This window comes from Tenrec ecaudatus, chromosome 15 (genome assembly GCF_050624435.1).
Source record: "Tenrec ecaudatus isolate mTenEca1 chromosome 15, mTenEca1.hap1, whole genome shotgun sequence".
In the NCBI taxonomy this organism is placed as follows: Eukaryota; Metazoa; Chordata; class Mammalia; order Afrosoricida; family Tenrecidae; genus Tenrec; species Tenrec ecaudatus.
The window spans coordinates 90074289-90095317 of NC_134544.1; the positions used below are offsets into that span (position 1 = coordinate 90074289).

A 21029-nucleotide genomic window follows, 5' to 3' on the forward strand; every position below is an offset into this window, starting at 1 on the left:
CATTACAGCTACATGATAACTATCCTACAAGAAAGCATTAATGAGACACGGGCTCTTCATTTAAAAAAAAAACTTTTTTATGATTTCAAACTTTACAGAGTAAATTGTATTCCATTGAATTCATACATTGATTGCAATTCTCAAGACATACCAGCATTCTTCCCACTTCAGCCCTCCTTGTGTTTTTATATTAGTCCTCCTTCTTTCCTATTCCTTCTTGCTTTCAAAAGTTCTGATCCATAAGCAAAAGCTCTCTTGATTTAGTATGGTTGATTTTTCTAAGGAGTGCATACCTCTCAGATGTAATTTTTCCCCTCTGAGCCTGTATATTGTTGGGCTGAAACCTGAGTCAGAGGAGTGAGTACAGTTCCAAGAGTGAAGAGTCACTAGAGGCCATAATCTGGGGATTCCAAGTCTACATCAGACCAGTAAGCCTGATCTATTTTATGATTTTGGTTTGTTCCACTTTCTTCTCCCACTCGAATCAGGACCCTCTTTTGTGATCCCTTTAGAGTAATTAGCAGTAGAAGCTGGGCACCATCTAGTTCTTGTCTCAGGGTTGTGGTGGTTGATGGTCCATTCATCCTCAGGATGAATTGTCCCACACACCTTCTATTTTCTTTATTTTTAATTTATTGTACTTCTGTGCTGTCACCTGGGGGAGGGGGAGGTAACAAAGAGAATGCAAGTGTGGCAGGCACAACTGGCAAGCAGGTGGGCAATCTACTAGTTGGAACATCTGTGATCCAGAAACAGGTTCAGCTCTCTTTCAGGCACTGAAAGCTGGAAGAGCATACACTCTGCGGAAGTCTGGAAGGTCATTTGCCCCCAAAATGGTGGGCCATGTCAGTAGAGGGACAGCAACACAGAACATGGGTACCCATATGGTAAGTCCCAACTGTCCTTTCCCACACTTGGCCCAGGCCAAACTCCAGCACCTCTTCATTTGTTTTGAAAGCGTTGTTAAACTAACTCCAATGAAAGGTTTCTTGTTGAAAATTTCTCATGTTTAACAAGATCTGACATCCAATATAAGATGTTCCACATTTAATTCATGCAAAAGGCTTCTTTCCTGTGTGAAATCTCTGATGTGCTGTAAAGCATTGCGTCTGGCTGAAAGCTTTACCACACTCACCACAGACATAGGGTTTTTCTCCTGTGAATTTGTAGATGAATTTGAGATTTCCTTTAAGAATGAAGCTTTTGCCACATTCACTACATATATGGGGTTTCCCTCCAGTATGAGTTCGCTGATTAACAGTGAGAGAAGTCTTCTGGATAAAGCCTTTGCCACACTCACCACATACATTGGGGTTTTCTCCTGTGAATTTGTAGATGAGTTTTGAGATTTCCCTTACAAATGAAGCTTTTGCCACATTCACTACATTTATGTGGCTTCTCTCCAGTATGAGTTCGCTGATGAACAGTGAGAGAAGTCTTCTGGATAAAGGCTTTTCCACAGTCACCACATACATGGGGTTTCTCTCCAGTATGAGTTCGCTGATGAACAGTGAGAGCAGTCTTCGTGATAAAGGCTTTTCCACATTCATCACACACATGGGGTTTCTCTCCAGTATGAGTTCGCTGATGAACAGTGAGATCGTTCTTCATTAAAAAGGCTTTGCCACATTCACCACATACATGGGGTTTCTCTCCAGTATGAGTTCGCTGATGAACAGTGAGAGCATGCTTCCAGATAAAGGCTTTTCCACATTCACCACATACATGGGGTTTCTCTCCAGTATGAGTTCGCTGATGAACAGTGAGAGCACGCTTCCGAATAAAGGCTTTTCCACATTCACCACATACATGGGGTTTCTCTCCAGTATGAGTTCGCTGATGAACAGTGAGAGAAGCCTTCTGGATAAAGCCTTTGCCACATTCACCACATACATGGGGTTTCTCTCCAGTATGAGTTCGCTGATGAACAGTGAGACCATCCTTCCTGAGAAAGGTTTTTCCACATTGACCACATACAAAGGATTTCTCTCCAGTATGAGTTCGCTGATGAACAGTAAGTTTACTCTTCCTGATAAAAGCTTTTCCACATTCAACACATACATGGGGTTTCTCTCCAGTATGAGTTTGCTGATGAACAATGAGAGCAGTCTTCGTGATAAAGGCTTTCCCACATTCACCACATACATAGGGTTTCTCTCCAGTATGAGTTCGCTGATGAACAGTGAGAGAAGTCTTCTGGATAAAGCCTTTTCCACATTCACCACATACATGGAGTTTCTCTCCAGTATGAGTTCGCTGATGACCAGTGAGAACATCCTTCCTGAGAAAGGCTTTTCCACATTCACCACATACATGGGATTTCTCACCAGTGTGAGTTCGCTGATGAACGGCAAGCTTATTCTTCCTGATGAAAGCTTTACCACATTCACCACATATGTGGGGTTTTTCTCCAGTATGAGTTCGCTGGTGATCAGTGAGAGCAGTCTTCCTGATAGAGACTTTTCCACATTCACCACATATGTGGGGTTTCTCTCCAGTATGAGTTTGCTGATGAGCATTGAGATCACTCTTCCTGGTGAAGCCTTTCCCACATTCACTGCATATATAGGACATTCCTGCCACATGAGAATCCTGATGTCCCTTGAGGTATGACCCACTTTTGAAAGTTTTCCCACATTGCAAACATTTATATAGCTTTTGTCTTTCATGACTTTTTTGATAATGTTCATTGAGTTTGAACACTTTCTTGAATTTTTGCCCACACTGACTGCATTCATAGGTCTTACCTAGTATATCAATAATCTGGTGCTCATAGAGCACAGAGTCCTCGATGAAGGTTGTTCCACATTTATTACCTGTGTGTGGTTTATCAATTTCATCAGACTCCTGATGTTGAATGCATGGTGACTTCATGAGCCTGGGTGGTTCACACTCAGGGAATTTCATTTCAGTACAAAATCGCTCTTGTTCAATGTGGAGAAAAGTTTTCTCATCTTCACTGAGCACAACTGACTTCTGTATTTTGTTGCTTCTGTTCTGATTTAATTCTAGAATGATTAAATCTGATTTTACAATTTTTTCATGTAATCCAAACATCTCATCATTTTCCTTTGGAGGAAAATTATTTTTATGCTGAGGATATGTATTAAATTTAGAGCATTGTTCTATTCTGTCCATGCGTCTTTCAAATTGCAAGTGCTCAAGCAAATGATCATCATCTTTCTGGATTTCTATAAAAGAACAGAACATTAACTCTTTTCAACATCTTGGTTTACAATGGACCCCTTAAAATACGCATTGATACAAAGTAGATCTTTAGTGACAATCCTCTTTTATGAATATAAATAAAACACTATCCTTAATGGTTATTGCCCATTGAATGAAATACAATCATGTAAACAATTCAAATGATAAAAAATAGTTTTTATAGAAAATCAAGTTGGATATGAAAGTGATGAATAGACACAGATTTGATATTTGCTTAAAGAAGTACATGAAAACATAAAACAAACATAACAGAAGGAAGACATTGAGACCAATAGACCACAGGAGTGATAAGACTTGCTAATTCCAGTGATTAGAGGTTAGATGTATTCATTTCATCCATCTTTACTGAAAGACAACTAAGTACTAGACAAAGTTGGAAATGTAAAACATGCCAAATGTTCTACTTGGGAGAAAACCATTTTCTACAGGTATATATGAAAGGGACTAGGGTACAGAAACACATTCTTTATGCTAATGGAGCCTGTATTCTAGCTCACAGCTCTCATCTTACATTGTTGTCCTTGGTGGCGTGTAGGTGGCTGTGATGCCAGAAGCACTGCCACCCAGTGTTTAAAATACAAACAGGATCACCCATGGTGTACAGGTCTTAGTGGAATCTCCAGAAACAAGGACTGGGAGGAAGACCTGGTGATCAACTTCTGGAACATGAACTCCTCAGGTTTAATGGCAATGAAGTAACACTGAGGAAGTACTAAATCCTTAAAGTACAGTCAACAGTAATGATGTGGATGGAGGAAGAGCTTTGGGGACCTTCAATGCTTGACATGGCATGACTGAAAATGAGAAAAAAATAGCTGCTAACATCCTCTAATCATTGGAAAATGGCACACATGCAATATTATCATGAAAAATTTGCAAGTTGTCAAAACAAAACAGAATGGTAAAAAATTGATAGTGTATGCATTATTCAACTGTAATAGACTGGTACTGGCTATTTTTAATTAGGTAATCAAGTGGTTTATAAGGCTGAGATTGACAAATTCAAGAAGATTGGCATCATATTCATTATCCAAAAGCACACTTCAGTGTCTTCCCTGATGTATAATCTTGTCAGTGGTAGGCTAATATTCATATGCCTGCAAGCAAGACCAGTTAGTACAAGTGTTATTTAGTTTTGTGCGCCAATTAAAGCAAATATAGAAGCATTCACTAAGTTGGAGAAGAGTCCCAGTCACATTCTCTTAATTAAAAATCATGGCCACAATATCCTCTCATTATAGTGCTACCTTAATGATACCTCATACAAGCACTGGGCTAATTACTATCTGCCAGCAGCTTTAACTACAAAAGCAGACATGTTGTTATTGTTCTCCCCGCTCAGGAGACAGTTACTCCACTCCACCTACCCTCAGCACTGGTCTTAAGTTGGTCAACCAATTATTTCAGGGATCCCCAAGGTAAAGATCCTGCCTACCTTGTTAGGTAGGTAGGTGTCTGCCTGTGCATGTGGGGGGGGGGGGTGTAGCAGGGGGAGCTGCATGCCATGAGATTATATAAATTGGTGAAAGAATGCAAAGCCTTTTTATTTCTGCTCTTCAATTACACAACTCTCCTTTAGGAACCATCCAGAGGGCATTTAAGAGACAAAGTGATAGTTGATTCCTTTAGTGACAGCAACAAAGAGAACCTGATTGCTTTTAAAGCTAGGCATCTTTCAGCTGAGTAGCAAGAAGTCAGGCGCCTGAAGCAGCTGTACACTAACATCTTCCTGGAGGGCAGTTGTGGGGAAAACTCTATCTGGAGATTGCGCATTCGCAATTCTACCTTTGGAGCTTGTGGAGGTTTTCTTCCAACACTAGTACTGGTCTTCCAAGCCCTGTGGTCAGAAGTATAGAGATAAGGCTGCTCACACTTTCATCTAGGTTCTGTTTTCCACAATAAAGAAATTGATGGGAGAGGGGATAAAGGAGAGCTGATATCAAGGAATTCAAGAAGAAAATGTTTCAAACTGTGGTAGCAATTGTACAGTACTGCTCCATGTAATTGAACTATGGGATGTAATGATATCTCTAAGAGCACCCCCAAAAATATATTTTTAAAATATGTATTGAAAATTTCACATGAATTTTTCAGCCTGACATTGATCAATCATACAATGATGTACACTGATGAATGTAAAATTTGGGGAAAGTATCAGTAGTTGGAAAATGTGACCTTAGTAATAGAAATGACACGCAAGTTTACTGATAAAATTTTGGTACTAATGATGAATTCATAGCAAATTCCTTATTAAACACCAGAAATGGAAACTACACATATGGATCTTTCGGAATGGAACAAATGGAAATCATATCAACCACATCTATAGAAAGAAATGGTGGAGAAGCTCATTAGTCAAAACACGCCTAGGGGTTAACTGTGGAACAGATCATAAATCGCTAAAATCCAAGTAGAAGCTAGCCAAAGTAGCTAGAGCACAAGCTTAGAGACTATGTAAAGAATAAACTTGAGGAATAAAAGATTGACTGAGGACTAATGACAGAGACCAGATGGGATGTGGGATGACATGAAAGCCAACTTACACATGGAAATCAAAAGGCTACTCAAAATACAGAAAAGAAAAGAGAGCAATATTGAATATTCTATGCATTGTTTGAGTAACAGCAATAAAATCTATTGGAATATACTGCAAAAATATTCTTTAGAAGCAGCAACGGTCATCGTTCGTGTATTGGAACCTGTTAAGAAATAGTGGGTCTAAGGAAGGCACACTGTAAACTAAGGAATACACAGCAGACATGTGCGTAATGAAGAAAGCAAGAATATAAGATGCTGATTGGAGGAACAGACAACGTCAAATAAAAATCTTCCAGGTAAAAAAATACTGAAGGTACAGTGCTAAAGTATGTTCTAAGCTGATAACAATTTTCTTGCTAGGAAGATGATTTTAGATACCTAAAAATAACAGAAGTCATAAATGTGTTTCACCAAAAGGAGTAAAATATGGAGAAACATGTCTGTTAAAGAATTCCAACAGAGAAAGCAATTTGGCCATCTCTCTAAGAAAACAGAATAACTTATGTCACCTGCATGAAGAAAACTTTAAAGGAACAGGACAACAAACAAGAAAATGGACACCAAAACCTTTAGAGAAACTCCGAGGGGGGAAGCTAAGGAAGCCCAAAGGAGACCTGCTTATGGTGGGGGCTCAAGATCCAAGATGGTGCTGCACAATACAAATGGCAATCCACTCTTACTCAGTAGGGGATGAATGTGCTGAATTCAGAGGACAGTTATAAATTAAGAGTTCTCTGTTTGGAGAGAGGCTTGCAAGATAGATTTTCATAGTAAAGTGGAAACATAAAAGAAGGGAATATTTCAGAATGTTAAAGAAAATTATGGCAGCAAACATATAATAGTGTAAAACAAGAAAATAGAAATCTCATCTCATAAGAGCTACAGGTGCACTTCCCTCAACATCTAGGACAAGTGAACTCTCACATTCAAAGTAGCACACACTTTTATGCAATTTCGGACACGTATCATAGATATGAGGCCTTCTCCTTGTTGAATCAACTACCCCAGCCAACTCCCCTTAAGGGATTTTGACCATGCATCTGAAAAAATTCCACTATAGCTTGCTTCTACTACCAAACACAGTTCTCTTGTTCCAACTGAGAGAAAGCTTCTGGGGTGACAACTAGATAACCTGTTTATGAGAAATTACAGACTCTTAGACACCAACATTAACGTAACGTTTGTAAAGCCTGTAGAATTTTGTATTTCTAGGAAAATAATGTTCAAAGGAACAAAGTAAATAGTGTTCTCTCAAGGGTAAAAGACCTAACCCACTAACCTAGGATGAGACAATGCAATGAGAATCGACCTCTTTGAGAATACCACAAACACCGCAAAGTTTTTAACACATAAGACAGGAAAAGCCAGTGACGAGGTCAATGACTTGAGAATTCTCCTCACCAATGGAAACCAGGTTGCGATAGTTCTCCAACATCACATCCTGATATAGGGTCTTCTGAGCAGGGTTCAGGAGCTGCCATTCCTCCTGGGTGAACTTTACAGCCACATCGTTGAATGTCAGTGGTTCCTGTAGTAAGAGGAGTCTACTAAATGAAGTATTTTCCATTTGAAAATTAAAAAAAACTCTTACAGTAAAGAAAACAAAACAGTAATAAAAACTACAGTGGTAGTTCATTCCATAATGTGCCATTAACCAAGGACAGGGTAGAAAATATCTGACCTTATTTCTTCATTCGCGACCATCGGCCCAGAAAACTAGCCCTATTTTCAGAAAGAGCTCCAGTGTTCTGAGAAATAAATGTTTTCAAATACGCATTCTCCAGGTCAAATAATGTGACCCCCACAATAGCTAGCTCTCCATTAAGGAGCAGACTTAAAGGAGATCCCATAGTAGAGGAATCATTTCTGTGCCTGGCTACTTCACTGTGCCTGAAAGTTATCTGGAGGTCAGAGCAATCAGGTTCTAGAGCCAGCCCAACATAAATGTAGCAAATGCCTGGGGAGGGCACAGGGCCGGTTTGAAGTCAACTAACACCAGGTCAAGATGGTAACTCAGCATCTTGCTTGTTTATAATTTTACCCGCTTATGATATGACCCATTAACTATGTACATGCTACCTGCATGACATGAACGCCTTATGGAAAGATGTGTAAGCTCCATTATATATCCCCATTGGAAAATATATTCACTCTCTCAGTCCTGACATGGGAAGAGAGCCCCTGTGTCCGGCTGTCTGCTCTCTGTCTTTTAATATTTGCCACAATTGCAATGTCACTCCTGAGGATCACTTTTGGAGTGTTGGGGACCCTAGTGCCCGAAAATAATGCACCCACTCATAAAATTAGAATTTTGAGGTCCAGTAACATTATCTGAATGTTCTAGAAATAGCTCAGCTTTACACTCACACAAAGTAGATAAACACCTATTTGTTATAAAATGGAATTAGGGTTTCTACCGGCATCACCATTATAAGAGGCTCGGTACCTTCAGTGACAAGAAGTATCAGGAACAGTGCAGATCGGGGAGGTCAAACATACCTCAACTCTCCAACATTTTTTGTCAACTCTAAAACAAGTCAGTCCTTCCACACCACTCTGTCTCACTTCTGGGTTTGATAATCTGTTGCTGTGGTCACCCAACACTCAATAGATCAAAGCGGTCTATTAATGAACAAGGTACAACTCAGGATCAGGAACAAGAAGCTATAACTCAGAACCAAGATCAGAATGTTCACAGATATTATCTCCCTTCCTGAGTGCAGAACAACTTTCTAAGCTCTTAATGGCCACTTTAGGACAAGCTCCTCTGGACAACCTTAGGACAAATTCTCCTCAGCCACCTTTGGACAGAATTACCTTTACTTTAATTGCAAGGTCCTCTTGAACCTGCCATCTTTCACCACATGCTCTCCAAGGGGCCCTCGTAGTTCTGTTGGGTGGACCTCTGGAGCCCTCCCAACCTTGCCTAGGCAGGGAAGGTGCTAGGTTGACCCAAGAAGCCATCATATCAAGAGGGAGAGAGAGAACTGCCTGCAGGCATGGTTTGAGAAGAGACAGTGAGAAATTAGCCTGTCATCTGAACGGTTGATTTGGTTTTGTTAGCCCCTGCAGCCACACAGTCCAGAATGAACCCACGGATTAGGGATTTGCAGCTTCCAGAAATTCATGAGCCATTTCTTTGAATGACAACTCTGAGCCACCTGTGTGAACTTACTTGAGAGCTTGCTCCACTCCATGAGCCAACAGCGTGCTGTCTGACCTTCCCAATTGGGTTCCTCAGCCCCTGCAACCTATTATGTGACCAGATTCAACAACTTCACCTTGTGGACTACTGTCCTGGTGATCTGGTTCATCAGCCTTTGCAAACACATCAATGAGGAGAACCCTTCAGACCAGCGGTTCTCAATCTATGGGTCTCAACCCCTTTGGGGGTCGAATGACACTTTCACAGGGCTTGCCTAAGATCATCAGAAAAGACATATTTCCAATGGTCTTAGGAACCAAGATACCGCTCCTCTATCTGTATCCAGGAAGTCCACCCACATGCAGATACGCCCACATTCAAGTAACGGGCGTGAAGACTATTACCCATGCTATACATGCTTCAAAACAAAATTTCATTTTTTTGTCATTAGAAAGAAATATTTCACAATATATAATTACATATTGTTTTCTGATTACTCACTATGTTTTAATTATGGTCAATTTGTAACAATGAAAACACATCCTGCTTACATTGTGATTCCTAACAGTAGCAAAATTACTACAAATTAGGAACGAAAATAATTTTATGATTGGGGGTCACAACGTTAGGAACTGTATTAAAAGGTGCGGCATTAGAAAGGTTGAGAACCACTGCTCCAGAGTGATACCTGACCTATGGACTTGGGACTCACCAGCTTCCACATCTTGAAGAGTTATTGACTTGATGGCTGTTTACTTTTGTGAGATACCGCAGGGCAGATCATGGACATCCTGAAGCTCTACCTCATAGTGAAGGTCTACTGCTGGTCCTGCAAAATGAACTGTAAGATTCTTGCATCAAGAGCTGTCCAATGAAGATGACGACCAGGGCAAAGGAGACACAGTGACAGGTCCACACAGAGCTTTCCAGCCAAGATCGTGGAACAGGCCGGCAAGATCAAGAGGACAGTATCACTAAGGAGCTGATATAGATGAATTGAAAAAGATGGAACCAAGAAATGAGCTTATATTCAGAAGGCACAATGTCTGAGAGGGACAGAGAGAACAAGCCTGCTCTGAAGAAGAGCAAATCTGCCTACATGTTTCCTTAATATGAATCCCAATGTGTAGCCTATTGATTCTGTTAGCAAGTTATATTTTGTTACTTAATAAAACTTGTACCTGTGATTCTGGACTATAATTTCTATGTGGCCACTGAAAAGAAATGAATGATCTGAGAAGGAGATAACTGTGTAAAAATAACTGCTGTCAGAACTGGAAAACCATTGGAGGGTAGATTTATGTTTAAGTTCACCTCATATGAATCAGGGCTAATGCTGATGGTTGGTTCTCTCTCCTACATCTATAATTAGAGGAAGTGAGAAGCCGTCAACCATTTTTAAATTAGTATTGCTACAAGGCCCATTTCAGATGCATTAATGAGAATGCTGCAGTTTGGGAGATTATTCAACACCACCTTCAGAAAGAAACATTACGGAAAGTTACTCAGACAAAAAACCCATGGAATAATGGACTCTCCTAAAGAAGTGATCTTATTTCTCCTTAAAAACTGAGCATAGTGTTAAATTTGAATGATTCTCATGGGTTGGCCATAGAATAATGAATTATTAGTTGAAAGCTAATATCATCCAAAGAATCCTTAGTGATGTATTATGTTCAATGTCAGTAGTTTAGTGTTATTCCTGTGATCAACATATTCTTAATCTTCTCCATCTCAATGTTGAAGTCAGAGTCAAAGTTTATCTCTAACTTCTGCTATTTCAAATTTCCACTTTCCAAGGAACCAAATCAGTATTATACAGGCTTCTGCACTTCCAGTAGGAAATACAAAAAAGAAGAAAATGCAGCAGAATTACCTGAGCCTTGGTCATTTTCTTTGGTCCTTATAACACGGCCAGCAACTGGGATGCTCTATGCTTGTCTTAACTCTATCAGCTCCAATGATGCTCACAAATGTCAGTCTCTCATGAGGACATCCCAAAAATAATAATACCCAAACCAGGCACTTCTTCCTTCTTCCTCTAAGCTGCTGGTTGGTGAAAATCTGCAAGCTGCTACAATGCGAGAAATTTAGTTCCAGATGCTGTAAGGGTTCCTGTCCATCTTCTTAACACAGTCCCCAATACTGTTAACGGTCTCCTTATTGAGTGACAGAAAACATGTTAATACCATGAGCAATAAAAGTGAAAACTCAATTTTCAGATCTGAGTAAAAGATGACTTTACAATAAATAGGGATTGGATAATCAAATATACATGTCAAAAAGAAGAAACAATAAATCTGGACCACTACCTCAAAGCACACAGAGTATTAATTCCTTACTGTGTGACTCTCAAGGAGAATGATAAATCAATGAACCTTTATGATGATTATGTTAATTAAAGCATCTGGAAAATTTGAAATGAGCTATATAACGAACTATTATAAACTGAAGATTATTTTGCTGGAGGAACTGTAAATTGTACAATCACTTTAGAAACACTTTAAAAATCACCATCAAGTAGAGTTACACATATAAGCACCCGATAGGACAAAGGAGAACGGTTCTACAGTGTTTCCAAGACTACAGAGCCACGACAGGCAGCTAATGGGTTAGCAGTCCAACACTTACCACTTGTCAAAACCACAGCTCCATATTAAACACATATATCACCTATTAGTTTGAAATTTAAATATGTATATATGAAGTAAGAAGTATACATCCCCCATAGTGAGTGCACTTTTGAACTCCAAGACAAATAACATTTTTAATGTAGCATTATTTACAATAACCCAATGCACTTAGTTTGCCTGTACGCCTTTCTAGCGATGGCCGCATAACTCCTTCCAAATGTTTAGGTGGGTGTGTCGTTCGACAATGTGAATGAGGAAAAGGAGATCTGGTGGCATAGTGGTTACTGTTGGGCTTCTAACAGCAAGGTCAGCAGTTGGAAACCACCAATTTCTCCTAGAAAGAAAGATGGGGCTTTCTCCTTTCACGAGTGACATGGCTTTCTAGTCCACTAAAGAGTGACACTCTTGGAAACCCACATGGGGCAGTTGTACCCTGTCATATAGGTTTGCTATGAGTCAGTGTTAACTTGATGGCAGTGAGTTTGGTTTTTTGGTTTAAGAGAATTGTGAAAATTGCCAAACAATAGATTGGTACCCTTGAGACTTGGAGTTATGCAAATAAGCTGCCTGACAACCTAACCTGGAGCTGAGTCACACTGGACATCCTGGTAGGTTTAACTGAGACATTTCTGAGACACAAATTGGGATCTCACTACCATCCAAAAAAAAAAAAGAGAGAGCGAGCCAGGAGTAGGGGCCTTTGGATCCCAGATTCTTGCACTGAAACTCTTCAATGTAGAAGACAGAGAGCTGTGCCACAAGAGAAGAAGTGATGGGGAGAAGCAGCAACACAGACATGGTGGCAGCAGAACCAAGAGACTGAGACAGAGCAGTGCAATTCCCAGGCCACAGAAAAAGAGAGCTGAGTGCCTCTGGGCAGGAGGTTAATACATGAAGTTGTATACATCTGAGTATTTATCTGGGGAACCAGATCTGCCAACCTACACAGAGTTCCATGAGGCTAAGGGACAGAGTGGGCACTTATCTGCAGAACTAAAAGACCTTTGAAACACTTGCCTATTCAGGACAGAAGCCAAAGGGCTGCAGGGCCTGACTTTAGCTGCAGGTATGGCTGTCAAGATGCTGTCCCAAAGTAGAACTGTATCTTGAGTCATTTAGGATCCAAATTGTGTGTTAGGGTACAAAAGTTACCCCTATGCCAAATATAACTTAAGGAGAACATTTATTGAACTTTAAGAGAAAACAAAAGACAAACACACACCGTATGGATAAGTGAGACCATTAGCACGAGGTCAAAATAACAACTGAGTATTCACAGCCTGGGCCCTGGGTAACAGGGCAGAGAACAAAAGGCATGTCCCAGATCATGACTGGTGGCAGATCAATACATCACAGGTACAGGTGGGACTTCAGCAGCAGGAAAGGGACCATAATTAGGACGTGCACCTTATTCAATAGAAGAGCTTACAAGACTGGTCCAGGACCTTCATACACAAGCAATCAAGGCAAGACTCATGACAATGCCCCTTGTTCTGTCCTCAGTAAGGTGACCTCCATCAAGCATACACCTAGGCAGGCCCATGGAGAGGGCTGGCTGCAAAAGAGTGCAGGCAATCTACTTTCTCATGCATTCTCCCGGAGGGGGAGATGCTCTGTATCATTGGTTAATGATCAGAGAGAATTTAATGGCGGCTTAATCAAAGTGGGGACGCAGCAAATGGACACTGAGGTATCACTGTCCTCAGTAACCCAAACCTAAAACCCCACTCACTGCCATCGAGTGGATTCCGATTACAGCGCCCCTTTAGGAGAAGTTGGAACTGCCCCAGGTGGGTTCCCGAAAGTGTAACTCTTTACAAGGGTAGAAACCCTGCTTTTCTGTCCAGGTGTGACTTGTAATTCCGAACTGCTGACCTTGCAGTTAGCAGCCCAATCTGTAACCACTTAGGCCACCACTTTTTGCAAATTGGAGGGCTCAGAACTGAAGAAGCTCTAATACAATTATAAACGGTTGTCCATCCACTGAATTCTGTCATTCAGGGAGAGGCGCAAAGCCCTCTGGCCCTGACGGGCAGGGCACCCCGGGTGATTGTGTGTGGGCGCTCTCCCCGTCGGACCCCAGAAAGCATGGCTCCCGCCTGCTGCCCCCCACCCCCCAGCTCCTCTGCCCCGCCTCGCCCTCAGGAGCCCGGGTCCTGACGCCGCACGTCCGCGCGTCGCTCGCCCTGTTTCAGAGGCAGACACGCACTTGTTCTCCTCACTTACCGTCGTCCCGACAACTTACACTACTTCCCAAAGGCTCCACCGCGCCGCCGGTGCGCAGGATCCTCCTCAAACTCCCGCCGCAGCTCCCGGCGCGACGGGGACGCTGTGCGTGACTATGGCGGCCGCCAAAGGCCAAAATACACGCCAGATGCTGGCGACACGCACTTCCGGCCCCGCCCTTCACAGACTTGGTGGAGGGCGCCCTGCTTAGATACTTGCTGTACAAGAGGAAAGAGTGAGTGAGTGAGTGAGTGAGTGAGTGAGTGAGTGAGTGAGTGAGTGAGTGAGTGAGTGAGTGTGTGTGTCCCACTTGTTCTAATTTCATACACCTTATTTGCAGGGCCTTACCTATTCTTTGGTTGGGAAGGACAAAGCAGTGGACAGAAAGGCCATATAAAAGCAATCCATCACTCCACTCTGGTTCATGAGGTTAGTCACTCACTTTCAAATACATATATATTTTTTCTGCTGTGAAATATCAACTAGTTTTGGAATTTTATTGTTTGGGATCATTTAAATGATGTTTTCACTGACTTTCATATATTTTTTCAACATATATATGTACATATATGTACACACTATACTTTACATTTCTCATTATACAGTCATAGCTATAAAACAGGAAGTCTTGGTCATTATCTCTGATGTTCAATTTGGTAGGGTGGTAACACATGTCTAGCTAACACATGAAATGTGATCAATATAAATAAAAAACTGGATTGTAAATTTTAAGGTTTGTTTTTTGAATCGTCACAAAGTAGTGCCATCATGTTATTGCTAATTTATTTATGAATTAAAAACTCATAAAAATTTAAGGATTGTTTAATAACCTGTGGGGAGATACGCGTTTATGGTGTAGTTTAATTATTTGAATAATTCACAGTGGAATAGATTTGCAATCAGCATAAAGGTGAGTACTATAAGCTGGAGGTCAGATATACACTACCGTTCTCCAACTCCTTCACCATTTCTAAACCCATCAATTCTCTGTGCTTCACTCCCTGCTCAGCTGGGTTTGACAAATCCATCCACTAGCTGCACAGACTCACACCACACTCACAGGTATGTAGTTAATTGGAGGTTGAAAACAGGTTATACATTGGGATGAAACTTAATTTGAAATCAGGGGCTCGAGTGGGAAAAGAATACTTTGAAAATGATGATGGTGGCATATGTGCAAATGTGCTTGACACATGTGAGGAACATATGGATTGTGATAAGAGATGTAAGAGCCCCCCAAAAAGGTATTTTTTTAAAGAAAAATAAAAATTTGAAAGTAACAAGATACAAATTGTATGTAGTTGGCTAACCAGGGGAGCTTTCGAAGCAGATAAAACTTGGAACAAAAATATTCCCTGTTGATACAATTCTTGATCAGAGCATCGGACAGTTCTCTACCAGTGGGGTCTCTCTGCTGCTCACTGGTCTAACTCCAGGTCAGTACAGAAGTTCTGCATTCGGTCTCTGCACTAGCAACCTCTCTACTGCTATGTGACCTAGCTCACAGGCAGTGGATAGCAGGTTTCTCAGCCCTTTCCTGATATCTACATTGGGTAGCTCAGGTGCCAGAATCCCTGCCATCAGATTCTCTGTTACTAACTGACCTGGAAGATCTTCTAGTTAGACCTCTCCACTGTACTGCCACTTGACTCACTACCTTCCTGCAATCACGGGATCACATCCTAAACAATAAAGTTTACAGACACGGTATCACATTTGTGACCATTCTGCTTACACATGGCTCTGCATTATGGTCAACCTACTTCCCAGCCAGTATGCTTTCTGTCATCCAAATGACTCAACCACAACCATCACCCATTTGTTGTTGTTACCTGCCATCCAGTTGGTTACAACCCCATAGGGAACTGTACACAACAGAACAAAGCACAGCACGGTCCTGTGCTTTCTTTAACATTGCTCCCATGCTTCAGCCCATTGTTGTAGACACTGTCAGTCCAGTTCCTTGAAGGCCTTCTTCTTTCCATACCCCTTCACTTCACTCCAAGTTAGTTTGTCCTTTGAGCAATCCCAGGTACTTTCAACTGTCTTCTTCAGGACCACAGTTCAAATGGATAGATTTTTTTGGCCTTACTTTTTCAACGCCAAACTTTTAAAACTCACATGCAAATCATTTTTCAGGCACTAAGTTAAAATTTCGCTTTTGGGCACAGAAAGTTGTCAGTTCTCAGCAGAACTCTAGGTCTCTTGGCAAAGCAGAGCTGTGGTCTAAAGATGCTTTTGCTCTGTGTTCTCCTGTGCCAAGTGACAGTTCCCTAAGGTGGGAGATTCAGATATCTGACCTGGGTCAACAGGGATGGTTGTAACTGCAAGTGATTGACAGAGACCAATTATCTTTATTTACAGGAGTGCAGCCTCAGCAGTCGAGAACAAGACTGGTGAAGCCCTCCCAGAAGCAGTCCCTCACCTGCACTGTCTCAGTTTTCTCCATCACCAGAATTTCCTGCTGGAACTGGATCTGCCAGACCTCAAAAAAGGGACTGCAGTGGATGTGAGCGATATGCTATGGAGTAGTACAAGTTATAACCCATCCTTCCAAAGCCAGAGACACACTAGGAATCAGTTCTTCCTGCAGTTGCACTCCATAAACACTCAGGACACGGCCATGGATTACTGTGCAAGGAGCACAGTGAGGGGATGTCAGTGTGAGCTCAGACACAAACCTCCCCTGCAGGGGAGACATGGGCAGCAGGGGGCACACAGGACCCACTGAGCACAGACGTGTTAGAATGAGCACTTCCTCTCTTAGCTCTCAGCATCCCCCGGATAGTTTTTCTCTAAATTTCTCCTCACTGCAGGCTTAATAGGAGAAACTAGCATTCTCTGTTTGTAGTCCAAATATTAAAAGTGACCCCGACCCTTCATTGGCATCCCATATGATCAATTTTCCTTCTTGGCATACAGATTATCATGATTATTATCATTTATCTGTTCATCAAAACTTGTTGAAGGGTCAGGTGTCTGACTGCTTTGCTCCCTCTGCAATGTGAGTAGTGACTGGCTGATTTTCTATGTCTGAGATAATTACTGTGGGGACACCTGGGGCTGAACTTGTGACATGTCATTAGTGATGCTTGCTACTCATTGTCTCGGTTTATGCAGACACAAGTGTTCCAGGCAGAGAGAGATCTCTAACATAGGAAACAGGGGAACTGGAATGACCCGTCTGGTTGGAGGTGTCATTTTTGAGATTACTCTTTGGAGCATAATGAAGCAAACATTCAATGGAAGGAAACTTTAATTTTAAAAATAGCAAATTTGCCACAAGAGGAAGAAATTGCAGACTAACATCTCAGAATGCTCTTTAGAATTGAGAATAGTGGGACTTCTCACATATTTTGAACCTGCGATCAGAGAATCCAGTTCCTAGAGAAGGACATCCTGCTTGACAGAATGTCAGCAAAATAGGGGAAAATGCTTAATTAGATATACAGAGAGTGGCTACAAAATTGTTCTCTAGGAATAAGTGGGGACAGTCCAAGATGTGGCAGTTTATGTTTTTTTTCTGATGTACATAGAACCATGATGATCAAAGCTGACACCAAAGCACCCAACAACATCTCTGATGAAGTGTGGTGCAGAATGTTTAGATTAATGCTGTTTAGTCAAGTAATTACCTAAATTAAGAATATATTATAGTTTTTTACATTCACAAAGTGTTAAATTGTTTAATGTTTAACATTCAGTATACATACCACTCCTTATTCAGTTTACCTGTATGGCTATTAATCAGGAAAACTATGTGCAATAAATACATAATAAATGTGATATACAAATGAATACAATTGGGGACTCCACTATCATCCACAGTTTCCTGCAAAACAGAATCTCACCATTTAGACAAATGCAGTCCCTCCTCCTCTTACTTTCCAGGCATCTTTGGGAAATGATTCACTAGACCTTACTCTCAGGTATCTCTGGGTGAGTGTGAATCACCTGTTATATGGTGAGCAGAATAGAGTGTAATCCTTCACAGAGGGACTCCACATAGACCAATGGAGTAAATTTTAAAGTAAAAATTATATGCTTATACAACTGAGGTAAACTTATTTTATATAAGAGTATTAATCCCTAATAAAATGTAAAAAAAGAAAAGAGGAGAAAAAAATGATTAGGGCAAAGACTGTACAGATGTGCTTTATACAATTGATGTATGTATATGTATGAACTGTGATAAGAATTGTATGAGCCCCTAATAAATTGTTAAAATTAATAAAAAAAAGAGTATTAAATCCGCTTAAGTGAAGTAACCATTAAATAAATGATTCTGTAAGAATTAGATTTCCAAGGCGGCGGAACTACGCGGGCCGGAGGGAAGCTGAGCCGCAGCGCACCGGCCTAGCTATGTCGGAAACGGGTGACGAGCAGCCAATGGAGACGACCGGCGCCACGGAAAACGGGCACGAGGCCGCCCCAGAGGGCGAGTCGCCGGCCGGGTCCGGCACCGCGACCACGACCACGACGGCGACCGCGACTGTAGCCACCACGGCGACCGCCGCCACCCCGGCCGGCAATCAGAATGGCGCTGAGGGAGACCAGATCAACGCCAGCAAGAACGAGGACGCGGGAAAAATGTTTGTTGGCTTGAGCTGGGATACCAGCAAAAAGGATCTGAAAGACTATTTTACCAAATTTGGAGAGGTCGTTGACTGTTCAATAAAAATGGATCCTAACACTGGACGGTCAAGAGGGTTTGGGTTCATCCTCTTCAAAGATGCGACCAGCGTGGAGAAGGTACTAGACCAGAAGGAGCACCGGCTGGATGGTCGGGTTATTGACCCTAAAAAGGCCATGGCCATGAAAAAGGATCCGGTGAAGAAAATCTTCGTTGGGGGTCTGAATCCTGAGGCCACTGAGGAGAAGATTAGGGAGTACTTTGGCGAATTTGGAGAGATTGAGGCCATTGAGCTTCCCATGGATCCAAAGTCTAACAAAAGACGAGGCTTTGTTTTTATCACCTATAAATAAGAGGAACCTGTGAAGAAGGTTCTGGAGAAAAAGTTTCACACTGTCAGTGGAAGCAAGTGTGAAATCAAGGTGGCCCAGCCCAAAGAGGTCTACCAGCAGCAGCAGTACGGCCCTAGGGGCCGTGGAAACCGCAACCGAGGGAACCGAGGCAGTGGTGGTGGTGGTGGAAGTGGAGGTCAGAGACAGAGTTGGAATCAGGGCTACGGCTACCAGCAGGGCTACGGGCCCGGCTATGGCGGCTACGACTACTCGCCCTATGGCTATTATGGCTACGGCTACGACTACAGTCAGGGTAGTACAAATTACGGGAAGAGGCAGCGACACGGTGGCCACCAGAATAACTACAAGCCATACTGAGGCCGTGGCAGGCACGACAGCTGACCGCGCCGCTCCGTTTGGATATCAGTGAACACAATTATGTACCAAATTTAACTTGGCAAACTTTCTATGGCCTGTCCCATGTGCATCTTATTTAAAATTTTCCCCCTGGAAATCACTCTCCTGTTTACTATTTCCAGAGCTAGTTGTGTTAGCAGCGTGTGGTGTATCAGAGGCCGAGCAGCATCGTGGGCCTAATTTAACACCAGGTTCCCCCAAACCCGAGGGGTGGGTGTGCGCCCTGCTGCTGCTCTGTATCCTGGGCCTGCAGGCCCTGGTGGGTAAAGAGTAAACTTGTATCTTAGGAAACCAGTGTCACCTTTTTTCACCTTTTAATTTTATATTATTTGTGTCATACATTTCCTGTTAACGGAAGTGTTAATTTTACTGTACTTTTTGGTACCTTTTTGGGAATCTAATGTATTGTAAGGTATTTTACACGTGTCCTGATTTTGCCACGACCTGGATATTGAAGCTATCCAAGCTTTTGAAATAAAAATTTAAACCCCCCCCTAAAAAAAGAATTAGATTTCCACGTGCAGAAGAATGAATCCGTGTATCAGATCATGTCCCCCACCCGCCACACACAGGCATACAACTAAAAATATCCAAAGATCTAAGCATGAACAATAAAGTCATTTTTAAGTAAGTATAAGAGTGTGATTTAAAATTTTTATTTAATGAGAAATAACCATATGACAGCAGAAGCAAGAAGCATAAACGACAAAGTAGGTTAAAGTCTGTCTTATCACAAAACTGGCTTGTGACCCAAGACCAGAGGCACAAGTGTGGGTAAAAATACTAATAATTATGGCTAACGGGGGCTGTATAATCTATCTGTGGGGTCAGTTAAATTAAAGACATAAAAGTTAACTCAGAAGCTTATGATGAGTAAATTTTGTTATCAAATTGTTAATCTTCAAAGACTTTTTTTAAACTAAGGAAATAGAACATGGAACACATTATGAACTCTGAACACAATTGGAAACCTGCAATGATGGGCACATGTGTGGATAGAAGAACTGAGGAACTGTTCCCCATTGGGACATTGTGCTCACCTATTCTTTTAGGTATGAAGAGTTGTCCTCTGATAGTTTCATAGGAAAATCTTACAAATTTCACCCTATAGCATTGAAGTAGCCTACCTCAAATTCTTTGTTTTTCCCCCCTAAAAGCTCAAAGAACATGGACAAAGAGCATGAGGTGAGTCTCTGGGGGATACACAGCTGAAATTTTAAGAATTCCATTTGTAGTTTTACACCTATAAAGTTAAGATGGTAATGGTGCCTCTACCCACATTTGTGTATTTATTCAAAAATGCAATAAAGTGATGTGTTCTCTCCATTTAGTATAGTAAAATTATACATACCTTACTTTACCCAGAATGCAGTGTCCTTCCAAAAGCACATCCAAAAAGCATCACTGCCATTGAGTCATTTCCTCTCAAAGACACAAGGGGCCAGAGTAGCACTTCCCCTGTAGGAGTGTTAAGTTGCAAATCTCAATGGGAGTGGAAAGCCTCATCTTCCTCCCAATGAACCACTGGTGGTTCAAACTGCTGACTTTGTAATTAGCAGCCCCACTCATCATAAACAACACGCCTGAGACTCCCTATGATACTTAGGACATTCTTATCTGCTCTTGTGATGACCTTCTCAGCAGTCATGCACTTCACTTACTGGTGTCAACCCTTCCTTCTGCTGATAAAACAACCCAGCCCTGGGAGAAGTGCCTCAACTCTGGAATTCCCAGGTGTCCAAATTCAATTATCAGGACTGAACACAAGTCACCTTTGAGTGCTGATCCGGGTTTTCCTTGTTACTATGTTAAAAAGTGATTTTACAGAGAAAAAGCAAGCGTGAATGTGCATGGTGGAGAGACACAGTGGATGTGTG

General features: G+C 41.7%; 1 protein-coding gene and 1 pseudogene across 1 annotated transcript; one reads left to right on the top strand and one right to left on the bottom strand.

The window, feature by feature from the left end:
• Window positions 1–1052: 1052 nt before the first annotated feature.
• LOC142427585 (uncharacterized) lies at window positions 1053–2874 on the bottom strand. The gene is given in 2 exon segments (XM_075532790.1): window positions 1053–1323; window positions 1325–2874. Coding segments are annotated over 2 exon segments (1821 nt in total).
• Window positions 2875–18132: 15258 nt separating this feature from the next.
• On the top strand, window positions 18133–19249 carry LOC142427826 (heterogeneous nuclear ribonucleoprotein A/B pseudogene; annotated as a pseudogene).
• The last annotated feature ends 1780 nt before the right edge of the window (window positions 19250–21029 follow it).